The 22,766-nt window shown below is 49.1% G+C and overlaps 1 protein-coding gene across 1 annotated transcript in view; it reads right to left on the bottom strand.

The window, feature by feature from the left end:
* The window catches only part of LOC118786846 (connector enhancer of kinase suppressor of ras 3-like), a 60,985-nt gene that overhangs the window by 26,479 nt on the left and 11,740 nt on the right, over positions 1 to 22,766 (bottom strand). The window contains exons 2-13 of the mRNA XM_036542185.1: positions 21,093 to 21,256; positions 13,192 to 13,394; positions 11,933 to 12,020; positions 8,838 to 8,879; positions 7,738 to 7,857; positions 7,388 to 7,447; positions 5,923 to 5,991; positions 5,069 to 5,215; positions 3,590 to 3,714; positions 2,576 to 2,760; positions 1,963 to 2,049; positions 326 to 579 (exon numbers count right to left, since the gene is read on the bottom strand). Coding sequence (XP_036398078.1) covers positions 326 to 579; positions 1,963 to 2,049; positions 2,576 to 2,760; positions 3,590 to 3,714; positions 5,069 to 5,215; positions 5,923 to 5,991; positions 7,388 to 7,447; positions 7,738 to 7,857; positions 8,838 to 8,879; positions 11,933 to 12,020; positions 13,192 to 13,394; positions 21,093 to 21,256 — 1,544 coding nt within the window. The remainder of the gene's footprint in view (positions 1 to 325; positions 580 to 1,962; positions 2,050 to 2,575; positions 2,761 to 3,589; positions 3,715 to 5,068; positions 5,216 to 5,922; positions 5,992 to 7,387; positions 7,448 to 7,737; positions 7,858 to 8,837; positions 8,880 to 11,932; positions 12,021 to 13,191; positions 13,395 to 21,092; positions 21,257 to 22,766) is intronic.

Below are 22,766 nucleotides of genomic sequence, written 5' to 3'. Positions count from 1 at the left end.
CATTCTTACCGATGCAACTAGGTCAGCAGACATTTTAATCGCTGACCGATGCACTCCATAGAGAGCAGAACACCAAACACGTTGAGGAAAGAGCGGAAACACAGGAAGAGTTCTGACAGAGCAGCCTGGTTTCTGTGCACCGTCACCACGCGGGAAAGCGAGACCGCCCGCCGCCAAACGCTGGGAAACGACAAAAGGCACCTGAGAGATGCGTGAAGGAGCCCCAGACAGGAAGTGCTGATCAGGAACAGGAAGTGGGCACCAAAAAAGGAACAGGAAGCACGCATCAGTGAGCCAGCAGCTTAAGCCGCGCAATCCAACTGACCAGTAGCGAGGGAGACTTGGAGGTGGCAGGGGCGGGGGCGGGGGCGGGCGCCTTCTTGGGGGAGTCCTCCTGGTAGGGTATGGTGGCGCTGTTGTGCACGTCGGCGTGGACAAAGAGGTGGCTGCCCCGTATGTGGTCCACCCCTTGGACCAGGTGCCGCTCGCCAGTGGGGCGATGACGCAGGGGAACGGGTGGGCATTCCTCGGCGATGGCGGGGATTCGCTCGTTGCTCAGGTGCCTGTACAAATCCTTACCTGCCAGGCAGACAAACAGGTCATGTCAGTATTGCAACAAAACTGTACCCCTAGGTTTGCCAAATCTTATTCTGTAACTCTGTTTTGATCCATTAACAATCTGCGTGCCTTCCATCCATTTATTTATTTGGATAATGTCTGCTCATTTCTTGGCCAAATCAGCTCTGTTCTAGGTTTCTGGTCCAAATAAGTACACCCTGCATGCAGGTCACAGTTGCTGTAGTATTTGGACAACTGTATGGGCAGCAGTGGTGAAGATTAAGGAGCAAGATTTGTAACCCAAAGGCTGCCCGGTTTGATTCCCAGGAGGGCCACTGCTGTTGCACCCTTGGGTAAGGTGCTTAACCTGAATTGCCACAGTCAATGTCCCTACATGCTGTATTGTCCAACATGTAGATGCTGAAAAGCTGTGTAAATCTCTCTGGATAACAGCTGCCTATAAGCAAATGTAACAATGTATTTGGCAGGGGGTACAAATGGTCTCACAGAGGTCTGAACAGAACTGGCAGAAATTTAAAAGGACTAGTTCCCTTGTTTTAGATTATTTAAAAGGTGTGGGATAACACCAGGTTTACAATTAAACTGACCTTTTAAAAATAACTCTTCACATTCCTTTACCTGCTAAATTGTTACAGAAAAACAGTGGAGGACAAGATGTGGGGCTCCCTCTTTTGTGATGAATGAATGACTAGCCAAGGTGACAAGACGGCGGGGACCTGGCTTTGTCTCCCACCACAGAGCGGGCCGTTGAGTGACAGCCGGTTGCGGAGGACTCCGAACCAATTAAGCCGTCCTTCCACAGGTCTCTAAGCGTGGTTTAATTGGGCTGACAGCTGCCCGGGCCGGCGCCCCCGCAATGCACGCGTGGGCTTCCGGTCTCCATGGAAACGACCTCTGTGAGAGCTGGGGCGAGGGGGGGGGAAAGATATGCAGAGCCCAAGCCCCTGCACGGACCTCCGTGCAACTGTTGAACGGGCGCTCTATAGAACGAACGGTACCAGTGCCGTCACCCAGGGCTCTGAGGCAATTACCCAGTGGAACCAACTCTGGCTGACTGAGAGGCGTTGCGATTCAATTTGGAGGTAAGGCACGGCTTTCAGACGCCATTCCTCAACACTTTGACTGAGAGGAGAACGGACGTGTTTTGACGTGCCATGTTTGTGCCAGCTGCCAAAGAACTTCCTTGGCTGCAAAACGATTATTTGCTGTATTTCCTGGACATACCAAGCGCTTGCAGGAAGGGGTGTCGGTCTGTGCTGGCCCTCACTTCCTGCCAGCTGAGGCCATGCTTACTGGCTGACTGGGCTACAGTCGATCTGAATTTCTTGGTTTGGCTGCAGTCCTGTTTATGCACTGACCAATGAGGACTGGCAGGATGCGTACCTTTTCGGCTTTGCGTCCAGGGCCTGGAGAAGGGGTCTGTTACTCCGAGACAGGTGTCCACTGGCATGGAGAGAGGACGGGGTCTTCCTGTATAGGTAACACAATTTGAGACATTGGCATGATCAGTATCAGGCTACCTCAGGGAAAATGTATTTAATGTGAAAAATACTTGTTTACATTTACATTTATTCATTTGTCAGATGCTTTCAACCAAAGCGATTCACATATCATCAAGTAACATCAAGTGCAGATAACAATGAGTAACCACAGGCAACAAACAACCAAACTTAAAGCAACAAAGCTGAAGTCCAGCACTAAGCTAACATTAAATTCACATACAAGTGAACCTTTCTAGACAAAGCAAACACAGTGGGTGCCAAAACTCTAGTGTCATGAAGTTCAACAATTCAAAACAAGGAAAAAATGTAATGCGAAACATCTCAAAATGCAAAAACAAGCACACAGACTGACAGTGCTCTATAATTAAGGGTTCCATGGTCACGGCGCTCGAAAGCACAAGATGAACCAAGTTCCAGTATTAAATGCAGGTGGCACGGGTGGCAGACTGAGTGCCTGTGTGTTTTTTGGGGTGCCCGGCACCCTCGGAACTGACCGTGTGACGAGGTCCTCTCCCTCATGCGGGCCTTGGGCATGCCGCTCTCTATGGGATAGATGCCCAGCTTGCTGTAGTCCGTGATGGTGAAGCGCCGTCGGCTCTCGAGGTCCAGAAAGGAGTTGGGGGATTCCGAGCCCTTTGGCCTCTTGCTGCTTCTCGCATACGAGCCATTCTTCCCCTCACTTCACAGTGGGAAAGGCGGAAAACGAAGAACATTGGCAAGAAGCAATGGAGTGCAGCAAAATAACTATTAATGCAGTAAAGTGGGGTACAGCATGTTATGGCCAAATGAGAACATGGCAATTGCTATAAGGCAAAGAGAAACCCCTGTCTTCAGATGGTTCTTTAAGGGGAACTTTGACAGTAGGTCCCTATCTCACGAGATGGGTGAGGCATGGTGTGAAGGACCCCAGAGATGGGTGAAGCACCAGTGATGGGATGGGAGAAGTACGGTGGGGGATGCGTGAGGGACGCCTTGGTGCATGAAGCGCATGGGCGTGCCTCCCGAAGGGGAGGGCAGTGTGATGGAGTGCCGTCACTACGGTTGAGTACGTGCTCTGACTGCCATACCAATGAGCCTGGCTCTTTGGCGTCACGGTCAAAGTCGCATGTTTGGTACCCCGTAGACCTGGGTTCAAGGCCAGGTGGGGTGACTGCTCTCGCCCTTCACTACAGGCAGATTAGACATTTTAAGCAGAAAATGTAGCATTGCTACAGGCAGATGACTTGAAGGCAAAACTGCTAAATTGCTGTTCTTCCACTCAGAGAAATGAGGAGACCATGGCCTCAGATGAAACACAGAGACAGCTTAATCTCTGCAGTGTTTGTGGAACAATAACCCCTGAAAAGAACACACAGTGCTTTAGCTGTGTGTGTGTGTGTGTGTGTGTGTGCGCGCGTGGGTGCAGGGGGTGGGGGTGGCAGTAGGGGGGTTATTCCAAACCCAACAGCCTCACACTGCAGCCCTGAGGAATGTGACGGAGGTTTCCATGGGAGAGAGGGGGCACTCACCGCGGGGTGTAGGGAACAGAGGGCGGAGGGGGAATGTACAGGTCCAGGATGGCTGGCTTCTCCTTCTTCACGGGAGTCACTTCCGTGCTTTTCGGAGGCTGGGACTTAGTCAGAGACAGGGCACTCTGTTAATGCAAAACACAGCACATCTTAGGCCAAAACATTCAAAACCGCTCCCAATAATTTTGACCACTTTATGGCCAAGCAGAGCCCCTTATCTAAGAAAGAACTCTCCATACATGGCTTTCATTACATTGCCTTACATTACATTCATTAAGCAGATGTTCTTATCCAAGGTGCTTTTTAGCACAAAAGAAGTGTATCCATTCAAGTTGGACCACTGTGACCAGTGTCCTTCATGACCCATTACCTGAGTGGGAATGTGGGTTAGGTAACTCACGGGTGAGGCAGCAGTGTCTAGACCTGGTGCAGTTCTTCACCACAGTTTTACTTTGACTGCACCCTTTCCGTTCCCCCTTTTGTCCTGAGCCTGGTGGGAAACCAAGCTCAGGGGGGTTGAATGAAGGGACTCGTTTGTCTGAATCACAGGACGCAATCTTGTTTTGAGTGCCGGCGGCATCTTATCGCACATCAGAACTTAGCGCTCTTGATTCCCGAAGCCTTGTTTAAACAAAAATGGGGGGTGAAGCCCGGAATGACCCCATTGTGAGAGGGCTTTTGTCTGCGCGGTCCGCCCAGGTAGAAGGGCAGGTAAGGACCTGAGACGAGGCCGGGGCCGTCGCCAGCTCAAAGCTAACGTTACAGCTGGGCTTTTGTTCCAGTTCATCCCCAGCTAAGCTCAGGAGGTTAGGGTGTTCTCTCCACTGTTCTCACTGCCTGCAAATTCACAAGCATGAGAACGAGCTCCGCTCTGGGTTGTCATTACATAACCGCATTACACGGGACTTTATGAGGAAATGGGAAATTTATTTTTGTTTGACCTATTCAAAAGCGAGCGGGCAATGGCCTTTTGAGGCTATCGTTAGGGGTGAAACGGGGAGGCCCTGGATGGGGTGAACAGTGTCCCCTGAAGGAGGGCCAGACCGCCGGCGTTGGCGCAGCCCAGGGCTACAGGGAATTCACAGCCAGCGTTTTAACGGTCACTCAAGCACATACACAGCCTTGTTTCCAAGCTAGATCCTGACCCCGCCCCAACACAAGGCCATGGCATTTCAACAGAGCCAACCGCTGCTTGCGACTGCTTCCTGTAGCTCTATGACATCACTGCACGTTCTTATTTTGTATTGTTGCAAATTTCATTGTGAGGGGAAAAGATCCATTGTTCTCCAGCACCCCACCCCTCCCTCTCTATCTCTCCTTGGTGGTTTTTCCAGTACCCTTAGCCTACCAAGCCCAACTCCATGAATGACTCTTGTCAGCAAGGTTATGTTTTGACGCAGGGAGGAAAGGCTGCAACTGATAAGACAGCTTCTCTTCTTTCTGGAAGAGGGTGAGGAGGAGGAGGAGGGATATTCCTACCTGCACAAGAGGGGGCTTCCAGCGCATGTTCTTGAGGGGGGCGGGGGTGAGGCTGGAGGTCACTGAGGGCCTCTTCTTCAGCATCAGAACCACACTCCCTGGCTCCTCCCTCAGCTTTCCCACCAGGTTCTTCAACTGCCAGCCCACCTGGACCAATGGCAGAGTGACATTAGCCACGCTCTCTGACCCAATGCATCAAAACACCATTTATCAACACATTACATTACATTGATGTAATTCTACATCATATGATTTACAAAGCATTCTTTCTGCAATCATCCAAGCATGCTTTACAAAATAACTGAAAATGAACTGCCTGAATTAAAATGGATTAATTAATTAAAATCAGCAAGAAATGCATGTAAGAAGATTAGGTACATTTTAGGTACAAGTCCTGATTTAAAGGAGTCAGTGTAGCTGCACTTCTAATCTGGTTTAGGATTCAGGTCCACATTTACAGCGCAGAACAGCAAAAATTGCTTCCTCCTCCTGTTCTGGGATCATGAAAATTTTATCACAGCTATGAAGTAGCTTGGGTCTCGCTGGAAGGAAAACACTGTTGAGCCCCCCTGCGATGAAATGTTGCTGGAGGATTATGCTTGGAACATGCCTCAGCCTGCTGTCAGTAACAAGCAGAGCGAGTCATGGATCCTTTAAATTCCTCACCTGACAAACTGATCAAAACAAACAGCAACTTAACACTCTGGCATCAAAATACTTCCCTTTAGACATGCGAATGGGACATGTAAAACAAAACGTCCTGCAAGGTTTCTTTTCCCAGGAGCCTCTGGGTGCCAGAGAGAGGGAGTAATGACCTGAGAAGGAAAAGGCTGGGGGAGAAGACAGCAACTCACCACGGTCTGGTGGTTGACCTGGATCACCTCGTCTCCTGCGTGGATCCTGCAGGTTCTATCAGCGGGAGACTGCGAGAGGCCCAAGAGACAGACTGTGAGCACCAGCCTTGTTCAACTCCTTACTTTGCTTCACCCACGGCTTTAAATGGCAATACAAGCTCTTCCAAGAGGGACCAAAACTCAGGGAAAGTGCTTGGTTGGACGCAATTACTTAAAAATCAACCTTGTCAGCACCACTGACACTGAGTGTGTCAAGTCCAAGTGTGTCATTCCTTTGGACTGAAAAGATGTTGAGATGCCACAGCCCTTGAAACCGTGCTTAATAGAGAAATGGGAGTCACCCTTTAAAGCGCTTGGGAGTTCCTAGGCAATTTTTTTTTTTTTAATTTAATTGCTGGGAGGGCATTTCAGTGCACGTGGGACAGGTGATGGGTGTTCTTCAAAAGGGAGTGCGACGGGGGCAGCCAGGTTGTCTACCTCTCCATTCTCCTCCTTGACAAAGACTAAGTTTACATCAGTAGGTCCAAAGATTTAATGCTAAACATTCTGCGCTCCTGCTGCCCACACTGCACATTATCCCCCCCCACCCCCCAAGTGCTTGGCACAAGACAACACGTGTTTGCACATAATACCGGGGTTGCTATACCAACAGGATCTCTATGGAGAGTACTATCAGCGGCGGGAGGGAACATAACAGGGTCTTGCAAGTGAAGGGGAGAGCAGTGGAGCTGAACTACCACCCGCAGACGGTGTAAAAGGAACATTAGGAGTTCTCTTCATAACAATTCCCACCTGTATCCGTTTACAGGCCAGTCACATTTTGCAAAGGATCAGCAAATATCTTTTCTTTTTTTTACCTCTTTAGTCTCATTTAGACTTTGCAGCTGTGTACTGTAAAGCACTCTGTGACTAGTTGACTATAAAGGGGGCTTTACCAAATAAACATCGAGTGATTTATTGATTTATCAATAAACTAAGGCTTAATGTCTTAGAGAGCATTTAGGGCTGGTCCTTATAATTCTACATGTACACTTAATTGGAGCTTGACATGTATTTGGGTTTGCAGGAGTAAAGCCAAGTATTCAAAGATGTACTCCAGGGCAGTATCCACCAACTCTTTATGAGACAGGTTAATCAATGCTTCTCACGTCCAGCCAATCACTTTCCCTGGATTAAACTGGCCGACACAATGAGTATGAGTCCTTCAAACAAGAATGCTGCATCACAAACAGCAGTAAGAGAAATCATTAAATGTGCTTGCACATGCATAGTTGAATATTTTGTAATATGATACAGCTATGTAAAAATAATCATAAGATATTTTAGATGCAGATCATTGCACTGAATGCCAAGGTTGGATAACAACTGACTCAGTAAGTGAAAGACTATGCTCAACAGTTTAAAGAAAGTTCCTTATATTCATACTTGTGTGTCCCTGTGTAGCCAGGCTGTTCCTCATACTCACGTTTTCTGTGGTACCAGTGATGACATGTAACCCATCGTAGGTGGATTTGATGTACATTCCCTGCAATCAAAGAGAGAAACATGAAATAATGCATACCCTTCACATTCCAAGAAAGCCAAAGTCCACACAGGTTTCTCATCTTCTTTGAAAACAAAATGTTGAGAACTGATTTCCATTTTTGAACAGAAAAGAGGGTCCAAAGCATGTGACCATCCTACAACTCAGTTTCATCCCTCTGTTATGAAAATGATAATGAGCAGGGAGATGTTAGGTGCTGTTCATAGCAGGGTTATGCGAGTCAGATATCTCAGAAGTGAAAAGGCTCCAGGAATCGGAGGCCTCCTTCTCACCAGTCCCTCTCCTGGCTTGATGTTGGAGAGCCGCACCTCCTCCAGGCAGGTGGACTGGCTGGACAGTGGATCTGAGGTGGTCCTCACGGTCTGGTCACAGATGCTGTTCAGAACCTTTGACTGAAATTCAGAGGCAAAAACTGTTAGCGACGCACCCCTCCGAAGGAATACACAAATTGCTGTGGATGCTAACGCAGCCGAAGACTGCAGAATGTTTTAGAATGACATTTTCTTCATCTGTGTAATGCCAGCTGTGAAGCCTAGCAAGCACAACCCCCCCCCCCTCCCACCCTCTCTCTTGCTCATAATTGCTGTGCTCTCTCAGAGGGAAAGTGTTTGTGCGTGGGTCATTAACGTCCAATTATCTTCTTTGATTGTCTGTACAGCACAACATGGAGAAGCCAAAAGGCCCCCCCCCTCATTAGACACAGATTTCACTTTATCATCATTCTTGGAAATCATTTGGTGATATAAACAAAGCATGAAATTGGCATCAATTGGTCTGTGATGTAAACGAAACGCTAAGTTTGTATCAACGCTGTGAATAAGGGGTGGGGGGGGATGTGTGTGTGTGGGGGGGGGGTCAGTCTCTGCTGATCGTGCGAGTCTGCGGACATTATCTGCGAGGGATGTGTGGGCTTTGGCTCTGTGGAACGTCACAGCCCTGCATAAACATACAGCAGTGTATCTGAGAGGAAAGTGCCCCTCGTCGTGGCTCTGAGAAACTTCAAACAGGAAGAGCAGAGAGGAGAAAAAAAAAAAAAAAATGCCACTGCCTTGGACATGGAGGAGTTCACCAGCACGTCTGGGAAAGAGGAAGCCTGGTGTCAGAGCTGGACGCCTGGAGAGTGTCATCCACAGGAAGCAACCACTAATGGGGTATCAAGACTTTGGTGGCCCCGTTTACGGGGAAACCGAACCCTGTCTGCTTTATCGACAAGGACATGGAGAACGTGCCAAGAGAGAATTATACAACCTCCGGTCCCGGATTGCCCATTTCCCCCCCAAAGTCTCTTCCAGCCCTGCATTGCTTCCTGGCCTGTAATCCTCAAGCAACGATTGTGTAATTCAAGTCAGAAGCAGGTAGAGGAAATACGTACAACTTCCAGGATCTTTTCTTCCATCTGGTAAACAGTGCAATCCTACAATAAGGGAGAAAGGGAGGAAAAAAAAAAAACATATTGATAGTGGCAGGTTCTGAGTCAACATGCAGGAGTCACTTCTAACATCAGAGATGGTAAATAAAAAAACCAAATATCAATGTCAAATAGCTATCCTGTAATCAAATAACCGGAAGTGGGACCAAGAGAATGGGGAAACCCAAACAAACAGCATTATGAGGTGCTGATGCTATTAAAAGAACTTATACATGCAAACAATGGGACACCGTAACTGCATAACAGTCTGGGGTTTCCTTTAACTACAGAGAGCAGGAGAGAATGGTGCCTTGTGCATCTAGAACCCAGTCTTCTGCAAAGCTGCACTGCACGTTTCCAGTCCCACAAGGGAAAGGCCCACCGGGTACTTTTACATTTACATTTACATTTATTCATTTGGCAGACGCTTTTATCCAAAGCGACTTACATAGGTTACAGCTCTTTACAATGTTATCCATTTATACAGCTGGATATTTACTGAGGCAATTCTGGGTTAAGTACCTTGCCCAAGGGTACAGCAGCAGTGTCCCAGCGGGGATCGAACCGGCAACCTTTCGGTTACGAATCCTGCTCCTTAACCACTATGCTACACTGCCGCCCGTCTCACTACTACTACTACACACTACTTTTCTGTCTCATAGGAAAGTGCTGTATATGGCCTGCATAAAAATCACCCCAACTGCATCTCCCTGCTCCCTTTTTAGAGTGGAAAGTACCAGAAGGTTGCTGAGTATTGACCGCCGAAGCAGTAGGGAAAAAATACAAAAACAGACCTAAGGTGGAAGGCCAAGATGGAATTTTTCCAAGGGTTCTTAGAGAATTTAAGAATTTGCCCAGATAAAAGATGAAATCGTAGATAACCATTAACAGGACTTGTTACAAAATATTTTAATTGAAGCAAATTCCTGCATGCTGGTAGCAAGCAATCTACTGCCAACAAAAGGGAATGACCTAGACATATAATGCAAAATAGTGGAATCCATTTTTACAGATATCATCCTGTGTGGATATACATGGCATTATAAGAGATAATCCATATGAATTTTGAAGGGGGCTGTCTCAGAGAAAGCTACGTAAAAGTACTGACTCAAATTAGGCTTATGATATTATATATTTCTATTTTCAAAAAGCCCTACACAAAATACCACATTATACCAAAACTAAATTCTGTCAAAGTACAAGACACCCTCAGCAGGTGGATTCAAAACTGCCTTCAGAATAGACTGCGATCTGTAATCACAGGAACAGGACAAAACTATTTCACAGAAACAGGACATATATATTTGACTCAATGCTAGGTTGCTAACAGGATGTTGGGATGTAGGTGCATCAAAGGAGCTTGCACTAAAACTACACACTGCCACAGACCACATTCAGTGCAATGTGTTCAGGCTGGGCCACCGCACTATAAGAGGAACTGTCAGTGGAAGCTCTAGAAACAGTACAGTACCGCCAATCTCGCGGCCGCATTCCTGCGCGTCTCTGCAAGCTGCGGCCGAGACCGACGCTGCTGCTCACGGCCGCGCCGGCAAGCGAGGGGAAGCGGCCGACGGGCTGGGCGGGAAGGCGGGCATTCCAGGGTGGGGGTGGGGGGGGGACGGGGGGGTTAGCCTCGAGCAGTGCGACTGCAGCTGCCTGAGACCACTGCCCAACTGCAGCTCGGTGTTTACGCCGGGGGAAGATTCCGTTCCGGAACCACCTTGGCGTGAGGGAGCCGCGTCCAATCGGCTCAGTTTGTACCGTGGGCCAATGAGAACAGGAGCCCTTTCAAATGAGCGGGAGAATAGAGAGCACAAGAGCTGCAGTGTGCTGGTGGGGGGGGGGGGGGGGGGGGGGGGGGGGGGTCGGGGGCTCCTGCTCAAGACTTTTAATTTGTGGACACGTTAAGATGCACGCTTCCTCACGGTTTTGCAGGAAGTAACCACATCAACTCCACGTGAGTCAACAAGGGTGCCACAGGTTCACGCTCCAGAGTTCGATGACAGCCAAGGAGTACACAGCTGACCAAGAGGTGAATGACCAAACCAAACCGTACATATGGACGCTTGAAATGCAAATGCTGCCTGAATCATGTACCCAGAATAAAAGGGGGGGGGTGGTGGTACAAAGAACCACAGGGGTTTTAGACCGCAATAAATTAGGCTCTAAAAGTCCATGTGGGACATTAACGTCCTCCCCTCCTTACTTGGGGCAAGACCCCGCGTGGTAAATCACGGCCATACTGAAATCACAGGAACAACAATTTTATCAAAGCTGGCTGTCCGCAACAGTAACCTGGATTTATGATTGCCATTTTAGCTCTTTGTGAAAAACCTTAAAGGAATATATCACTGGACATTTAAACTTAAACAGAGCTCGTTGGATTATGTCTTTTTCTTTTTTGCTTGAACAACAGACAACAGTTTAACAATGACCCATCCTGAGGCAGGAGCTTCAACAGGACACGTCCCGCAATTTGGCCTCATGTTTAGAGAATTCTCATCATTTAAGAGATTACGCAGAATTGGTCCGCGGCTTTTCAGACTGTGAAGCCTAACACTGTACGCATCGTTCTGCACTGGACGAGGTAAAATATCATTGTGTTTGAGTAATAAAGGATAACCTCCTCTAGCCTGGATTACTGCTGACAGGAAGCATACATCACGTAGCCCGGTCTCGCATTATGAACATCTCGCAGGAGTGAAACTGGAAACACATGGCTAGAGAGTAACGCGCAGGAATGTTGGCAGGGCTTTTTTGCAAGCGTGCCAGAGGTTTTATGAAACTGTAAACTCTGAGACTGATGTGGGGGGGGGGGTAGAAATCACAAACCCAGAGTAAGGGGGGGGGGGGGTCCTTCTCATTAACAGACCTGAGAAAGAAGAAAACAAAAGGAAACAATGGGCTCGGATGTGCTCACAGAGCTTGGTTGCAAAGGCCTCCCACACGGTTAAAACAGTGAGCCTCAGATGCGTCTGCCCAAAGTGGACAGAGTACCCAGAATGCTTTGGGGGGGGTGGGATCAGGGCACAGGCTGGTGAGAAATGTGGCATGCGGACCTGTTGAACGGTGGTGGTGAGCTCCAGGCACAGCTGAATGATCTTGTTTTTGGTTGCTGTGAAGTCGCTGATCCCGGTCAATGGTGTCCTGTAACCAGAGAGAGCAAATGAGAAGGGGAGATGAAAAAATAAAGGACAGAAGGAGAGTAAGAGAAGAAGCCAGAAGCCAGGACCTCCTGGCTGCATGGAGGTTGTCCATCTCTTGAACAGATGCAAACTGGGGGGTGAATTCAGCAAAGCCAGAAAAGGGGCTCCTGACGGTTTCCCAGGAGCCATTAGCCTGCAGCCACACGACGGAACACCCCAACCGCTTCATGTCTAGGCACCCGCTGTGGCCACAGACATGAGGATCGTGATTGGAGGGTCGCAATGTCAGGCCCCCTTCTCTGTCTCCCTTTCCTTGATTTAAAGCAACCCTCCCCCCACCCCATCCCTCAAAAAAAAAGAAAAAAAAAGCTATTCAGATCCAACAAAAATACTGCCCTCAGTATGTAAAGACATGAGATTTTGCATGATCCTTACACAAAAATTTACATAAACACAGAGACTACGCCAGAACTTCTGTAACGGTTCAGTAAATGTAAATGTGGTATGAAGCCAGAGTTTATACCACACAGTATGACACTTTTTCCATTCACTGAATTTTTTTCTGGAAATTTCATCCTCTAGTAGTGTATGGATGTTATGTAATGTGCTCAGACTCAACTCTTTCACCTCAGAAAATAAACCAGACGGTGACGGTTACCAGCCATTCACATTATTTTGGAAAAAGAAATTGATTGGGGCCAAACTGTGGTTGGACAGCAGGGCTAACAGCAATCTTCCTCAAATGCATGTGTAAGAGCTATGTCTCTCCCTTCCCTCCTTTGGGGTGCTTTTTCAGGGTTGTCTTGATGTTGAATCCTCATATAATTCAGCCTTATTGGGTACCACTGCGTCGGACAGGCTCACAGTCAACACGGGTGTTCAAGAAAAAACAACGACAACCGAAAAACCCCCTGATTTTTTTCTGACCTGGGACAAACTTATCCCTGGATCTGATGCGTTTGCATAAAGCCTAAATAGAGAGTAGAACTGTGTGAAAAGGTAAAATTGATGCCAATTCAACCCGTAATATCAGTGGACGTGTTTGAACGAGAACGAGCGCACAGCACGTTAAGCAGTAGCATTGCTCAGCTTGGATGCCGGCATCGGCTCTGAAGCGTACGGCGAGTCTGGAAGAGGGCAGAGCTGGGCGTCCGGCGGGGGGCGCGGCGTACCTGTCCAGCCAGGCCAGCAGGCTCTTGGCCGCGCCGATGAGCTCTACCACCGAGGTGAGGAACTCATTGGGGGGCTTGCGCGAGGTTTCTCCATCGTACGAGGGGCTCTTCCTGCGGTCCAGCATGTAGGCCTGCAGGCTGCCAGAGGCCGCCCGCATCTGCGCCACCAGGGCCCTCAGGTTGTCCGTCTCCAGCCCGTAGTTCTGAAAGAGGGAGATGAGGCAACGCGACTTCAGTTTGAGCTTGAGGAGAAAAAATAAAGGAACGCAATAACCTTTCTGACAAAGAGGCCTTACATGAGGGGCAGCAGTGTGGTGTAGTAGTAAGGAGCAGGACTCGTAAAGAAAGGTTGCTGGTTTGATTCCCTGCTGGGGCACTGCTGCTGTACCCTTGAGCAAAGTACTTCTCCTGCAATTGCCTCAGTAAATATCCAGCTGTATAAATGGATAAAACTGTAACCTATGTAAGTCACTCTCCATAAGACTGTCTGCTAAGTGGTGATAATGTAATGTAACATGAAGAAATTTTGCTCTCTACAGTCCATGACACCGATGTAATTCTGCATCCAATGACACATTCTGCTTATACGTCTAACAGTTATTACATTAGAGCAGGGGTAGCCAACCCGGTTCCTGGAGTGGCAGAGACGTTTCTGGTTTTTGTTCCAGCCAAGCTTTTTAATCACATGCTGAACTAACACAGGTGACTCACGTCTGAATGGAGAAACCTCAAGCATGCGGTCACCTGCACTACTTTAGCGGAACGATTAATCGGATTAAGATATTAGGAGCTCGGGCAGAGTGAAACCCAGAAACATCTCCAGTTCTCCAGGCTCTTGGCTCCTTACCCCAGTATAAGAGTATTTCTGCATAAACACGGCCTGGCAAAGTACATATACCACTGCCATGGTAATCTGCTGCAACGGATAAAATCTGAGACGCAACTATTAAAATCTCTGGTGTCTCTGCGAATGCCTGCAGAGAAGTGCATGTGCCTGCCTCACCTGACACACATACTGCAGAGCGGAGCTCCGACTCCCCGGGCCTGAATTTCCTCTCCGCGCATTCCATTCCTCTGCAGAGCTTTGCCCTTGCTGCACAAACTTCCCTTGACCTTTCAGGGGGTCAGCTGATAGCGGCGGGAGCGTGCTTTTCTGGTCTGATCAGAGGCCGTGTTTTTTTAGTCACATGATGTCATTTGTGCCCTGGCACTTTGTTAGACAGCCGCGGCTCGGTTTTGATGTGGTTTCCTACAGCCTCCTTTCATTGGGTTTGATAAAGTGACTGGTGGGTCCTGTTCTACAGTAATAGCTTCATAACCGCTAACAGACCAGTACAAATGGCTTTGACACAGAGAGGTGTCAGTCAAACAGAAGCCTGTGATTTATTGCATTATCCATTTGCTCACCAGACTTCTCAACCCCTTACCCATATAAATACAGCTGCAATTTTTCTATTCTTTTTAAATCGAATCGAATCGAATCGTTAATACAATGCATTTATACAGCTGGATATTTACTGAAGCAATTCAGCTTGAGCATCATGCTCAAGGGAGCAGAAGCCGTGCCACAAACTAGGAATTGAACCTGCAATCTCCTTACTGAGCTCCTTCACCACCACACCACAATGCCAAATGGACACCTGTTCCCTGAGAAGGGACAGTCTCTGCTCTCTGTGTGTGAGCTCTCTGATGGGCAGACTTATTTTCAACGGAGTTGCAGGCAACCGCGTCAAGGGTCTGGACCATCACAGGATGTGTCAGCTGAACCCTAATGCGATCACACTCCCTACTGACATTAACACCAGCTCCTTGGCCCAATGAGAGAGGTATATAACAGTACTCAAAGGGAGAGACTCCCGGTTTAAACAGAGGAAGCTGGCAGCTAAATTTCACTCATTAATCTTGGCGGTCCCTCGCTACACTCGCTGTAACTCCGTGGAAAGAATGCATTTGTTCCGACCCCGCAGCTGAGCTTTAGTTAGGAAACAAGAAGCGGGCACCTCCTGCTCTGGCACATCTCCTCTCAGGAAGCGCCGTGCCCCTGCCAGGGTGCCAGCACCCTGCTGCATGCCAACATCGACTTGGAGAATAGACGGGCCTGGCCTTCGCCCAGGTCGCCAAGAACAAGCCCGCAAGCCATCAGTTTCCCAACCTCCCCCCTGCCAGCTTTAGCATTCAGGTCTGTGTATACACCGCAAACAAACAAACAAGCAATCTAACTTAAACCTCCAGCTTCAATTATAATATGGCTCAGACATGTACCTGTAGATCCACCTTGGGTCCAAATTAAGGGACCAGAAAAATGGACATCCTCCTCATTTATGCATAGCAATTTGTTGTCTTAAAATGAACCTCAAACACAGGCTCTGACATCAATTAGCTGCGTTGAACATATTGAGCACTGGCAACAGAAGTGCTGAAGGACTCTCTCAATCTAACGTATATTTCTGGAATTACTACCTTAAAGGTGCCGAGGAGAAGAGGGGGAATCAATATGTTAGATGCTTCGCCGACAGACGCGTGTTCAGTTTTATTTTTGCCAAACAGTAACAACACGGACAGAACGGCTTCTACAGGCAGGAATGAGGGCCTGATTAAGATCAAAGGCCCCTCCCTGCTCGGCCGTTACCGGAGCGATCACATGAGAAACGAGACCAGCGGGAGCACAGATGTTCTGCATTCCCCGGTCCCGCGGCGCCAGGTGTTAGAAATGCATCCAGTTAGGGTGAATTTATGGACATAAAAAGCGGCAGTGACGGGACGGGACCAAGAGGAGTGGTGCTCAGCTATAGGGTGATTCTGTCTGTAAAGCCTGATCTGTTGTGTCTTTTTTTTCCCCTGAAGAAACTTAGCATTATACAGAAGATACGTCCGTGTGACTAACACGTCTGCAATATTCGCTTGCCCTGTCTGAACGCTAAAAATACACCACTCTCTTTCAGTGCACTTGGATTTATTCCAGCTGTTATGTGAGTGTAGGTTGCTTCCTTTCGGCTTGCTGCTTAATTGGTTTCCTGCACATGAAGCTTGGCGTTAGGATTATAGCGGCATCAACTGATCCTGGATCAGCTGTTGAGAGCAAAAAGTAGCCAGAAGGGCCTGTAGGCAGTTTCCTGAGAGTGTTGCGCCCCTCTGGGGTGGCGGGGGTCACAGAGGTGGGGGAGGAAAGTGCTGGGGCAGTCACAACATGGGCCTTCCTGTGTGGAGTTGGGGCAGATGGGAACATGCCACCTGACACAGGCCGGAGGAAAGCAGCAGGAAGAGGCGCTGTAACGGCCTTCCCCCTCGGGGGGCCCTCCGCAGATCCAGCTCCTTCGCCTCGACAGGTGGGGGCCGCATCCGTTTCCTGCTCTCGGGGGTCGATGGAGTCTGGCGCATTCCAGCCGGAGAGAGTGCCAGAAACATATCTCCCGCTCCGCCCCGGCTCTCAGGGCCCGGGTTTTAATGTCTATTCCATTGCTCTTCCAGACAAAAGGAGTTTCTTTCCGTAAAGCTGGGCTGCAGGAGGGGAAAAACACAGAGGCGTTGGGGCTGGGAAGGGGGCTCTGCGCAAGCCATCACCGTCCAGGGGCCCAGTGGGACACAGCAGAAGTGTTAGTCCGCTTTCTGCAGAAAGGCTCACTTTAACAGCCTTTTGTCTGCTGTGGACTGTAGCTCTGAGTCCCCCACAGCAGCGAAAACACACGAGGTAGATCCCTCTGTTTCTGAGGGTCAGCTAGAAGGTGTAGATCAGAGGACGTAACTCTGGAAGAGGTCCGACTGCCAGGCTGAGGGTACAGTCGGACTGCTGGCCGAGCACACGTGATGTGTGTGGTGTAAACAGGCATGGAGCGATCGAGCGCACGCCGCAATCTGCAGGAATCCAAGACGCACAAACGGGTGTTGATGTGCGGCGCATTCCTTTCAGTCGTTGATCACACGGGACTGCAGCGCAGTTGGCGGAGTGCAGCGGGAAAGGGTGTCAGTGCGATGACAGGCACAAAAAAGGGGCTCTGAGGCACACCTGTGGCCTCCTGCTGCACCGGTTCGGGCTGTCTCGCTATCATCCATGTTTCGGGCCTGTGGACCAGGAAAGGAGGAGACACTGGAGCAAGAAGAGGGGGGAGGAGACAGCCTTCTCATGCCGAGCCCTCAACCCAAACGAAACACAGCACCCACTTCCTCCTGGACCTCTGGCGCGTCCCCCCCCCCCCCCCCCTCATTAAACGACAGCCTTCGCAATTATGGGGGGTGGTGCAGCGGGGGGGGGGGGGGGGGGGGCGGGACGAATATTTCCACTGGTGTGATTGGCTCCACATTCCTTCCACTCACTGGACTGTAAGAGTGACCGTCTGGTCCCCCTGTTCGGCACATGACGCCTCATTCCTCCTCTTCAGGCAACTTATGTAACCCCCTACTTAAAATCCCCCAGAATAAAAGCTCTCAGCTTGGGAGGCAGATTTATTAAAGATAACAATTCGCTCCTGGGGGGGGAGGGGTCGACGGGGAGGGGGGAGGCGACACGAAGGAGCACAGGCAGGATTTATGAAGCAGATCGAGTGAAAATAATTCTTTGCCCCGACAAACGCAGGCACGGGAGAGACAGAAACCTGGGCCTAATTACAAAGAGCCATAAAGTGAAGGCCGCTGGATGTGCCATGGGGTTCGTAAGGTACGACAGATACATTTGGCAAAGCCCCCCGCTTCCCCTTCTTAAAGCCTTTCCATGTGGCCTGCATTAGTTACGGTCCCGGCACAGTAACTTATCTACCCGAAAAAAGAGCTTGGGCGAGCTGCAGTCCAATCAACACCACTCCATATGACAGAGGGGCTTGACTCTGAACTCTTTAACACTGAACAATTCACACTGCACTGCTCTTCCACTCAGCTCAGCTCAGCTCACCCCCCCCCCCGCCACAGCTCGTATCAAGTGTCGCTGTTTGGACTCATCCACACATCGGGGCGTGAAGTTCAGCAGATAGCTGTCCTTCTAGAGAATTACAGATAATGTGGGTTTGCTTGTTTATTTATATCTTTGATTACCACTAGGGGGACAATATTCCCTCCCAAACAGTTACAGCTTTGATGCAGTTTATTGTTCTCTCAAGAGCAAGTACATGCTCCGTGTTACTGTAAGGTGCTCCTTTAGGAAGACTAACACTCCCTGTGGTTATACTGACCGTCCTTTGAACTCTTCATCTGAAATCTATGACATTTTAGATGAAATGCACAAGCACAAGCTGTAGCAATTAAATCTGGTCAAGTCTGCAAATCTGGTTTTGGTTTAAGCTGCAGCACCTTTGCCCATCTTTGGCACCATGCCCCCAGTCACAACATTGGCCCCGTCGGGCTGGAAACGGGCATGGCTGCACTCCGGCGCCTTCCCAAAAGACACTCAGCGGGCACACAGGCCTCTGCCAACCACTTGAAACACTGGAAACATCCACCGCCCGTTCCAACCCCGTCAACAGCGGGCTCCACAGCAACCCGATTAGGTGTGCTGGTATGGGATCAGCAGCTCACTGGCAAGAGCTCTCATCTGACAGTGAAAGGCAGGCACAGATTTGGTTTGACCTGGAATGTGGCTCTCTGCGGACACTTTCATTTAACGTTACTCCCTCATTCGGTTGTACAGGCGACAGCGCTGTACTGCGTGGTTTCAGAGAAGACATTCCGACCGCACCAGAATTCTGGGCAGAGGGGACGTGATATGCGACACGTGTTGCTTTGACACTGGCGGAACTATCCAAAATGGCCCACCCCCATGTTTATGCAGAGGGATTTCTTTTGCTGCTTCTGGTCTTTGTTTTTCAGAGTCTCTTCCACTTGTCTGCAGTCGCTCTGCAGCCGATCCTTCTGAAGATCTCAGCCTTTCTTTGTTTAGCTGCCAAATGATTTTTCACTTTCATCTCTGCAAACAGCCGGAAGGCATCCCTTCCTCTCTCGCTCCGTGTCACTCGCCCGCTCACTTAACCAGTTCTGGCCAATTTCTTTTCAGTACCCCCCATGTACCTGTACCTGATTACAGAGATATTAATCTCCCATAATCCCTTGCTGCATTCTCGCTCTCCTTTAGTCACTCCTAATTCTGTGTCCTTTTCCAGGTAAACCAATCCATTGGCTCCACCTTAAGTATCAAGTTCTTAGATTTGGTGTCTTCATCAATGCGCAGGTGTTAAGCAGAGTTTGCCATGGAGAAAACCAACCAGCAAAAGGGAATACGAAGGGAAACTGGGTGAAGTATCTCTGTTCACCTGCACAAACAAACGTATAGCTTATTGCTAACAGTAATGGGCCCACAGTCTTTTGCGCCTCCAACTCCTGGGGTGGAAGCACTTCCTCCTTGGTGTCAAGTTACACAAGTCTGTACAGCTCCCAGTGTAGACCACCTCCATTAAGTGCTCCATGATTGGTCGCTCTACAGCAGCCTTCACTTTATGTATTCCAGACAGCACAAATAAACCTGTCACCCAATGTCCTACGTGTATTAAAAAGGAAAATCACCCTCTCAAGACTTTGTGGAAAAAAAAAAAGCATCGTTCTCGGTTACCATTGCTCTGTTTGACAGAACAGGGACAGATTGCACAGCGTATGGGTTTGAAGATAAGTGAAAATTCAGACCGAAATCTGCACTTTTACGACGCAGGAAACCATAAAAACAAAGCTGTACCACCTGGCCAATCAAACCCCGACTAAAGTGTGAGAACTCACTCAGCCATGTGCTTATAAAGGTCTTTCTACCCTTCAAGTTTGAGACAGGCCCCTCATTTTTTTCCTGACTACCACTATAAAGGATAGTAGACCGTCCTGTTCCAATATCAGTGCAGAGAGAACCCTGCTTTGAGGACTTGCCTTGTAAGGTGTAGTGAGAGAAAGGGTGTGTGTGTGTGTGGAGGTGGGGGTGGGGCTGGGGGTGGGGGAGGAGTACAGGTGGAACGTGACAGCTAATCTGACATTCCGCTGAGAAAGGGCGGTAATCCCCTCATACCACCCTGCTATGCAAATTCCACACATTCACTCACTCCGGTTCCCTGTATAGTACCAGCCAAACATGCGGCTGCCTGCTCAATGACCTGCTTATATCTCCACACCTTCCACAACAGGCCCATCAGGCTTCCAAAGCTGACTGAAAATTTTTACTTGTGTCTCTGAGGCCAAACATTTTCACATTTTCCTATCCTTTCTTCATGGTTCCTGTATCTAGCTCCTCACCAGAGCAGGAGACCGGTGATGTTTTGGCTTTGCCCAGCGAACACGGAGGTTGTTGGAAGGGCGTTGCACTATGCAGAATTCTGCACAGATTCAATCATTGGCTGAGAGAGGCACAGGAAATGAGCCAATCAAGATTATTTTAACACCCATGTGATTAAGGCCATGTGCAGAATTCTTGGTTGCATGACACCCACAACTAGGTTGTTCAAACACAATGCATTTACGCTAGTTAGGGAGGGGTGGAAAGGAGTGAGAGTGTGAGTGTGAGTATATGTGTGTGTGTGTGCGTGTCTGTCTGCCGAGGTCTCGGTTAAATGGCTGGGCGATGTGGGCACATACTCCCACCTGTCTCAGTCTGTCACGCCTTTCCACATGCACAACGCTTCACACTTCTGTGCCAAATCTAGGCTAAATGAGCTTACACGCCCTCAGCCAACCTCCAACAACATGCTCCAGCAACCAAACGCTGGCAAACAACCAGCACCAACGACCCGCCAAGCCACCTTCTGGCAACCGTGACATACGGCATCAGGACTCAGCTAATGCCCTTTCTCTACATGCGGTTAACGTGTCACCATAACAGGAGTTAGGAGGAGGTTGTCTGGGGCATTGTAGCAGGAACACACAGACTGAGAGCCTCTGATTGGATAAGCGGCTGAGACCCGACCCTCAGGCCCCGCAGGGGAATGATGGGATACCGCGCCGCTCACCAGAGCGCAGAGCAGGTCCACAGCCTCCAGAACGAGCTCCTGGTGTCCGATCTTGGCCACGCCCAGCTCGTCCAGGTCCTGGTGCGAGATCTTCAGCAGCTGTTCCCCATTTATCTTCTCTCGCTCAAAGCTCAGCACGTACTGCTGGAGGCTGTCGTCCAGGCCTGTGGAGCGGGAGAGAGGGAGAGAGGGAGAGAGAGGGAGAGAGAGAGAGGGAGAGAGAGGGAGAGAGAGGGAGAGAGAGAGGGGAGAGGGAGGGGAGAGGGAGGGAGAGAGAGAGGGAGAGAGGGAGGGGAGAGGGAGAGAGAGGGAGAGAGGGAGGGGAGAGGGGGAGGGAGAGAGAGAGAGGGAGAGAGACAGAGAGAGAGGGAAGGGAGAGGGGGAGAGAGAGAGAGAGGGAGAGAGAGAGAGAGGGAGAGAGGGAGAGGGAGAGAGAGGGAGAGACAGAGAGAGGGGAGGAGAGGGAGAGAGAGAGACAGAGACAGAGAGAGAGAGAGAGAGAGAGAGGGAGAGAGGGAGGGGAGAGGGAGAGAGAGAAGGAGAGAGAGAGACAGGGGAGAGGGAAAGTGAGCGAGGGAGAGAGAGAGAGAGAGGGAGAGAGAGAGACAGGGGAGAGGGAGAGTGAGTGAGCAAGAGAGAGAGAGAGGAAAAAGGGAGAGAGTAGGTCAGACAAAGAGTGCCTTTTCTAGGAGACTGCTTGGCTAAGCTCACAGTGATCAGTCACAATACAGTTTGAAATGTTTGTTATGGAGCACACTCAAGATGTAGATTTAATGTTTACAGATGAAACATGGTGGAAACACAAACAGAATCCAGTTGAAAGTTGAAAAAAACCATCTTACTCCCACGCAACACAAGACACCGTACAACATGCACTGAATATAGCAATTAGGTGGAGATGGAAGTTTTCTAGGTCTGATTTTCATTTGGTGATTTCACCTGTGTTAACATGTTGCATTGTGACGGTGATTATGCCCTCTGAGTGATATGATAATTACAGGAACCAGAATGTGAGAACAACTGCACATTTGTACCAGAACCTACCCTTCATACATGCTAGCAGAGCTTTGCAGGGAACGTGTTTCTAACAACTGGACAAGCACTGTGGCCATAACCAATTTACATAAATAGTACCATTCTGCTATCAGTTGGTGTGTGACTGAGTCAGTCTGTCACTGAGGGATGTTACTCTTTGTAGGGCTTCTTCCTCCAGTTGCAGCTAAAAACACACATGTTTATATTTTGTCATAAAGCAGAGGTTCAGATTCAGACTGACTTCAAAAGGGAGAGAACAAAGTGCATGTAAGAGAGCGGCACAAAGACAGTGCACACGGGACACCACTGGCCAGATCCAGGCATGTGTCAGCCCCTTTCACAGAGCCACGATAATGAGGGAAAACGAGCACATACATGCTTCAATAAACTCACAAGCTGAATGCACCAGTGAATTTTAACAATGCAACAAGGCCTTCAGTGAGAGCACACAAACAAGGGCAGGTGAGTTATGCTCTGGTAAGAGAGACAAGATTTCTTATCAATCAAAGTCAGACAGAGGGCACAGAACCCATGAGAAGTAACACCTTTTCCATGCCTTTGAGGGAAGGAACCAAGAGGATGACCACTGGAAAAACCAGAGAGAAGCAGGAGGATGACCAATGGAAAAACAGTCTTTCA

The sequence above is a fragment of the Megalops cyprinoides genome, chromosome 12 (assembly GCF_013368585.1).
Source record: "Megalops cyprinoides isolate fMegCyp1 chromosome 12, fMegCyp1.pri, whole genome shotgun sequence".
In the NCBI taxonomy this organism is placed as follows: Eukaryota; Metazoa; Chordata; class Actinopteri; order Elopiformes; family Megalopidae; genus Megalops; species Megalops cyprinoides.
Note: the sequence above shows the minus strand (reverse complement) of the source record. Positions and strands in the feature narration are given on the sequence as shown.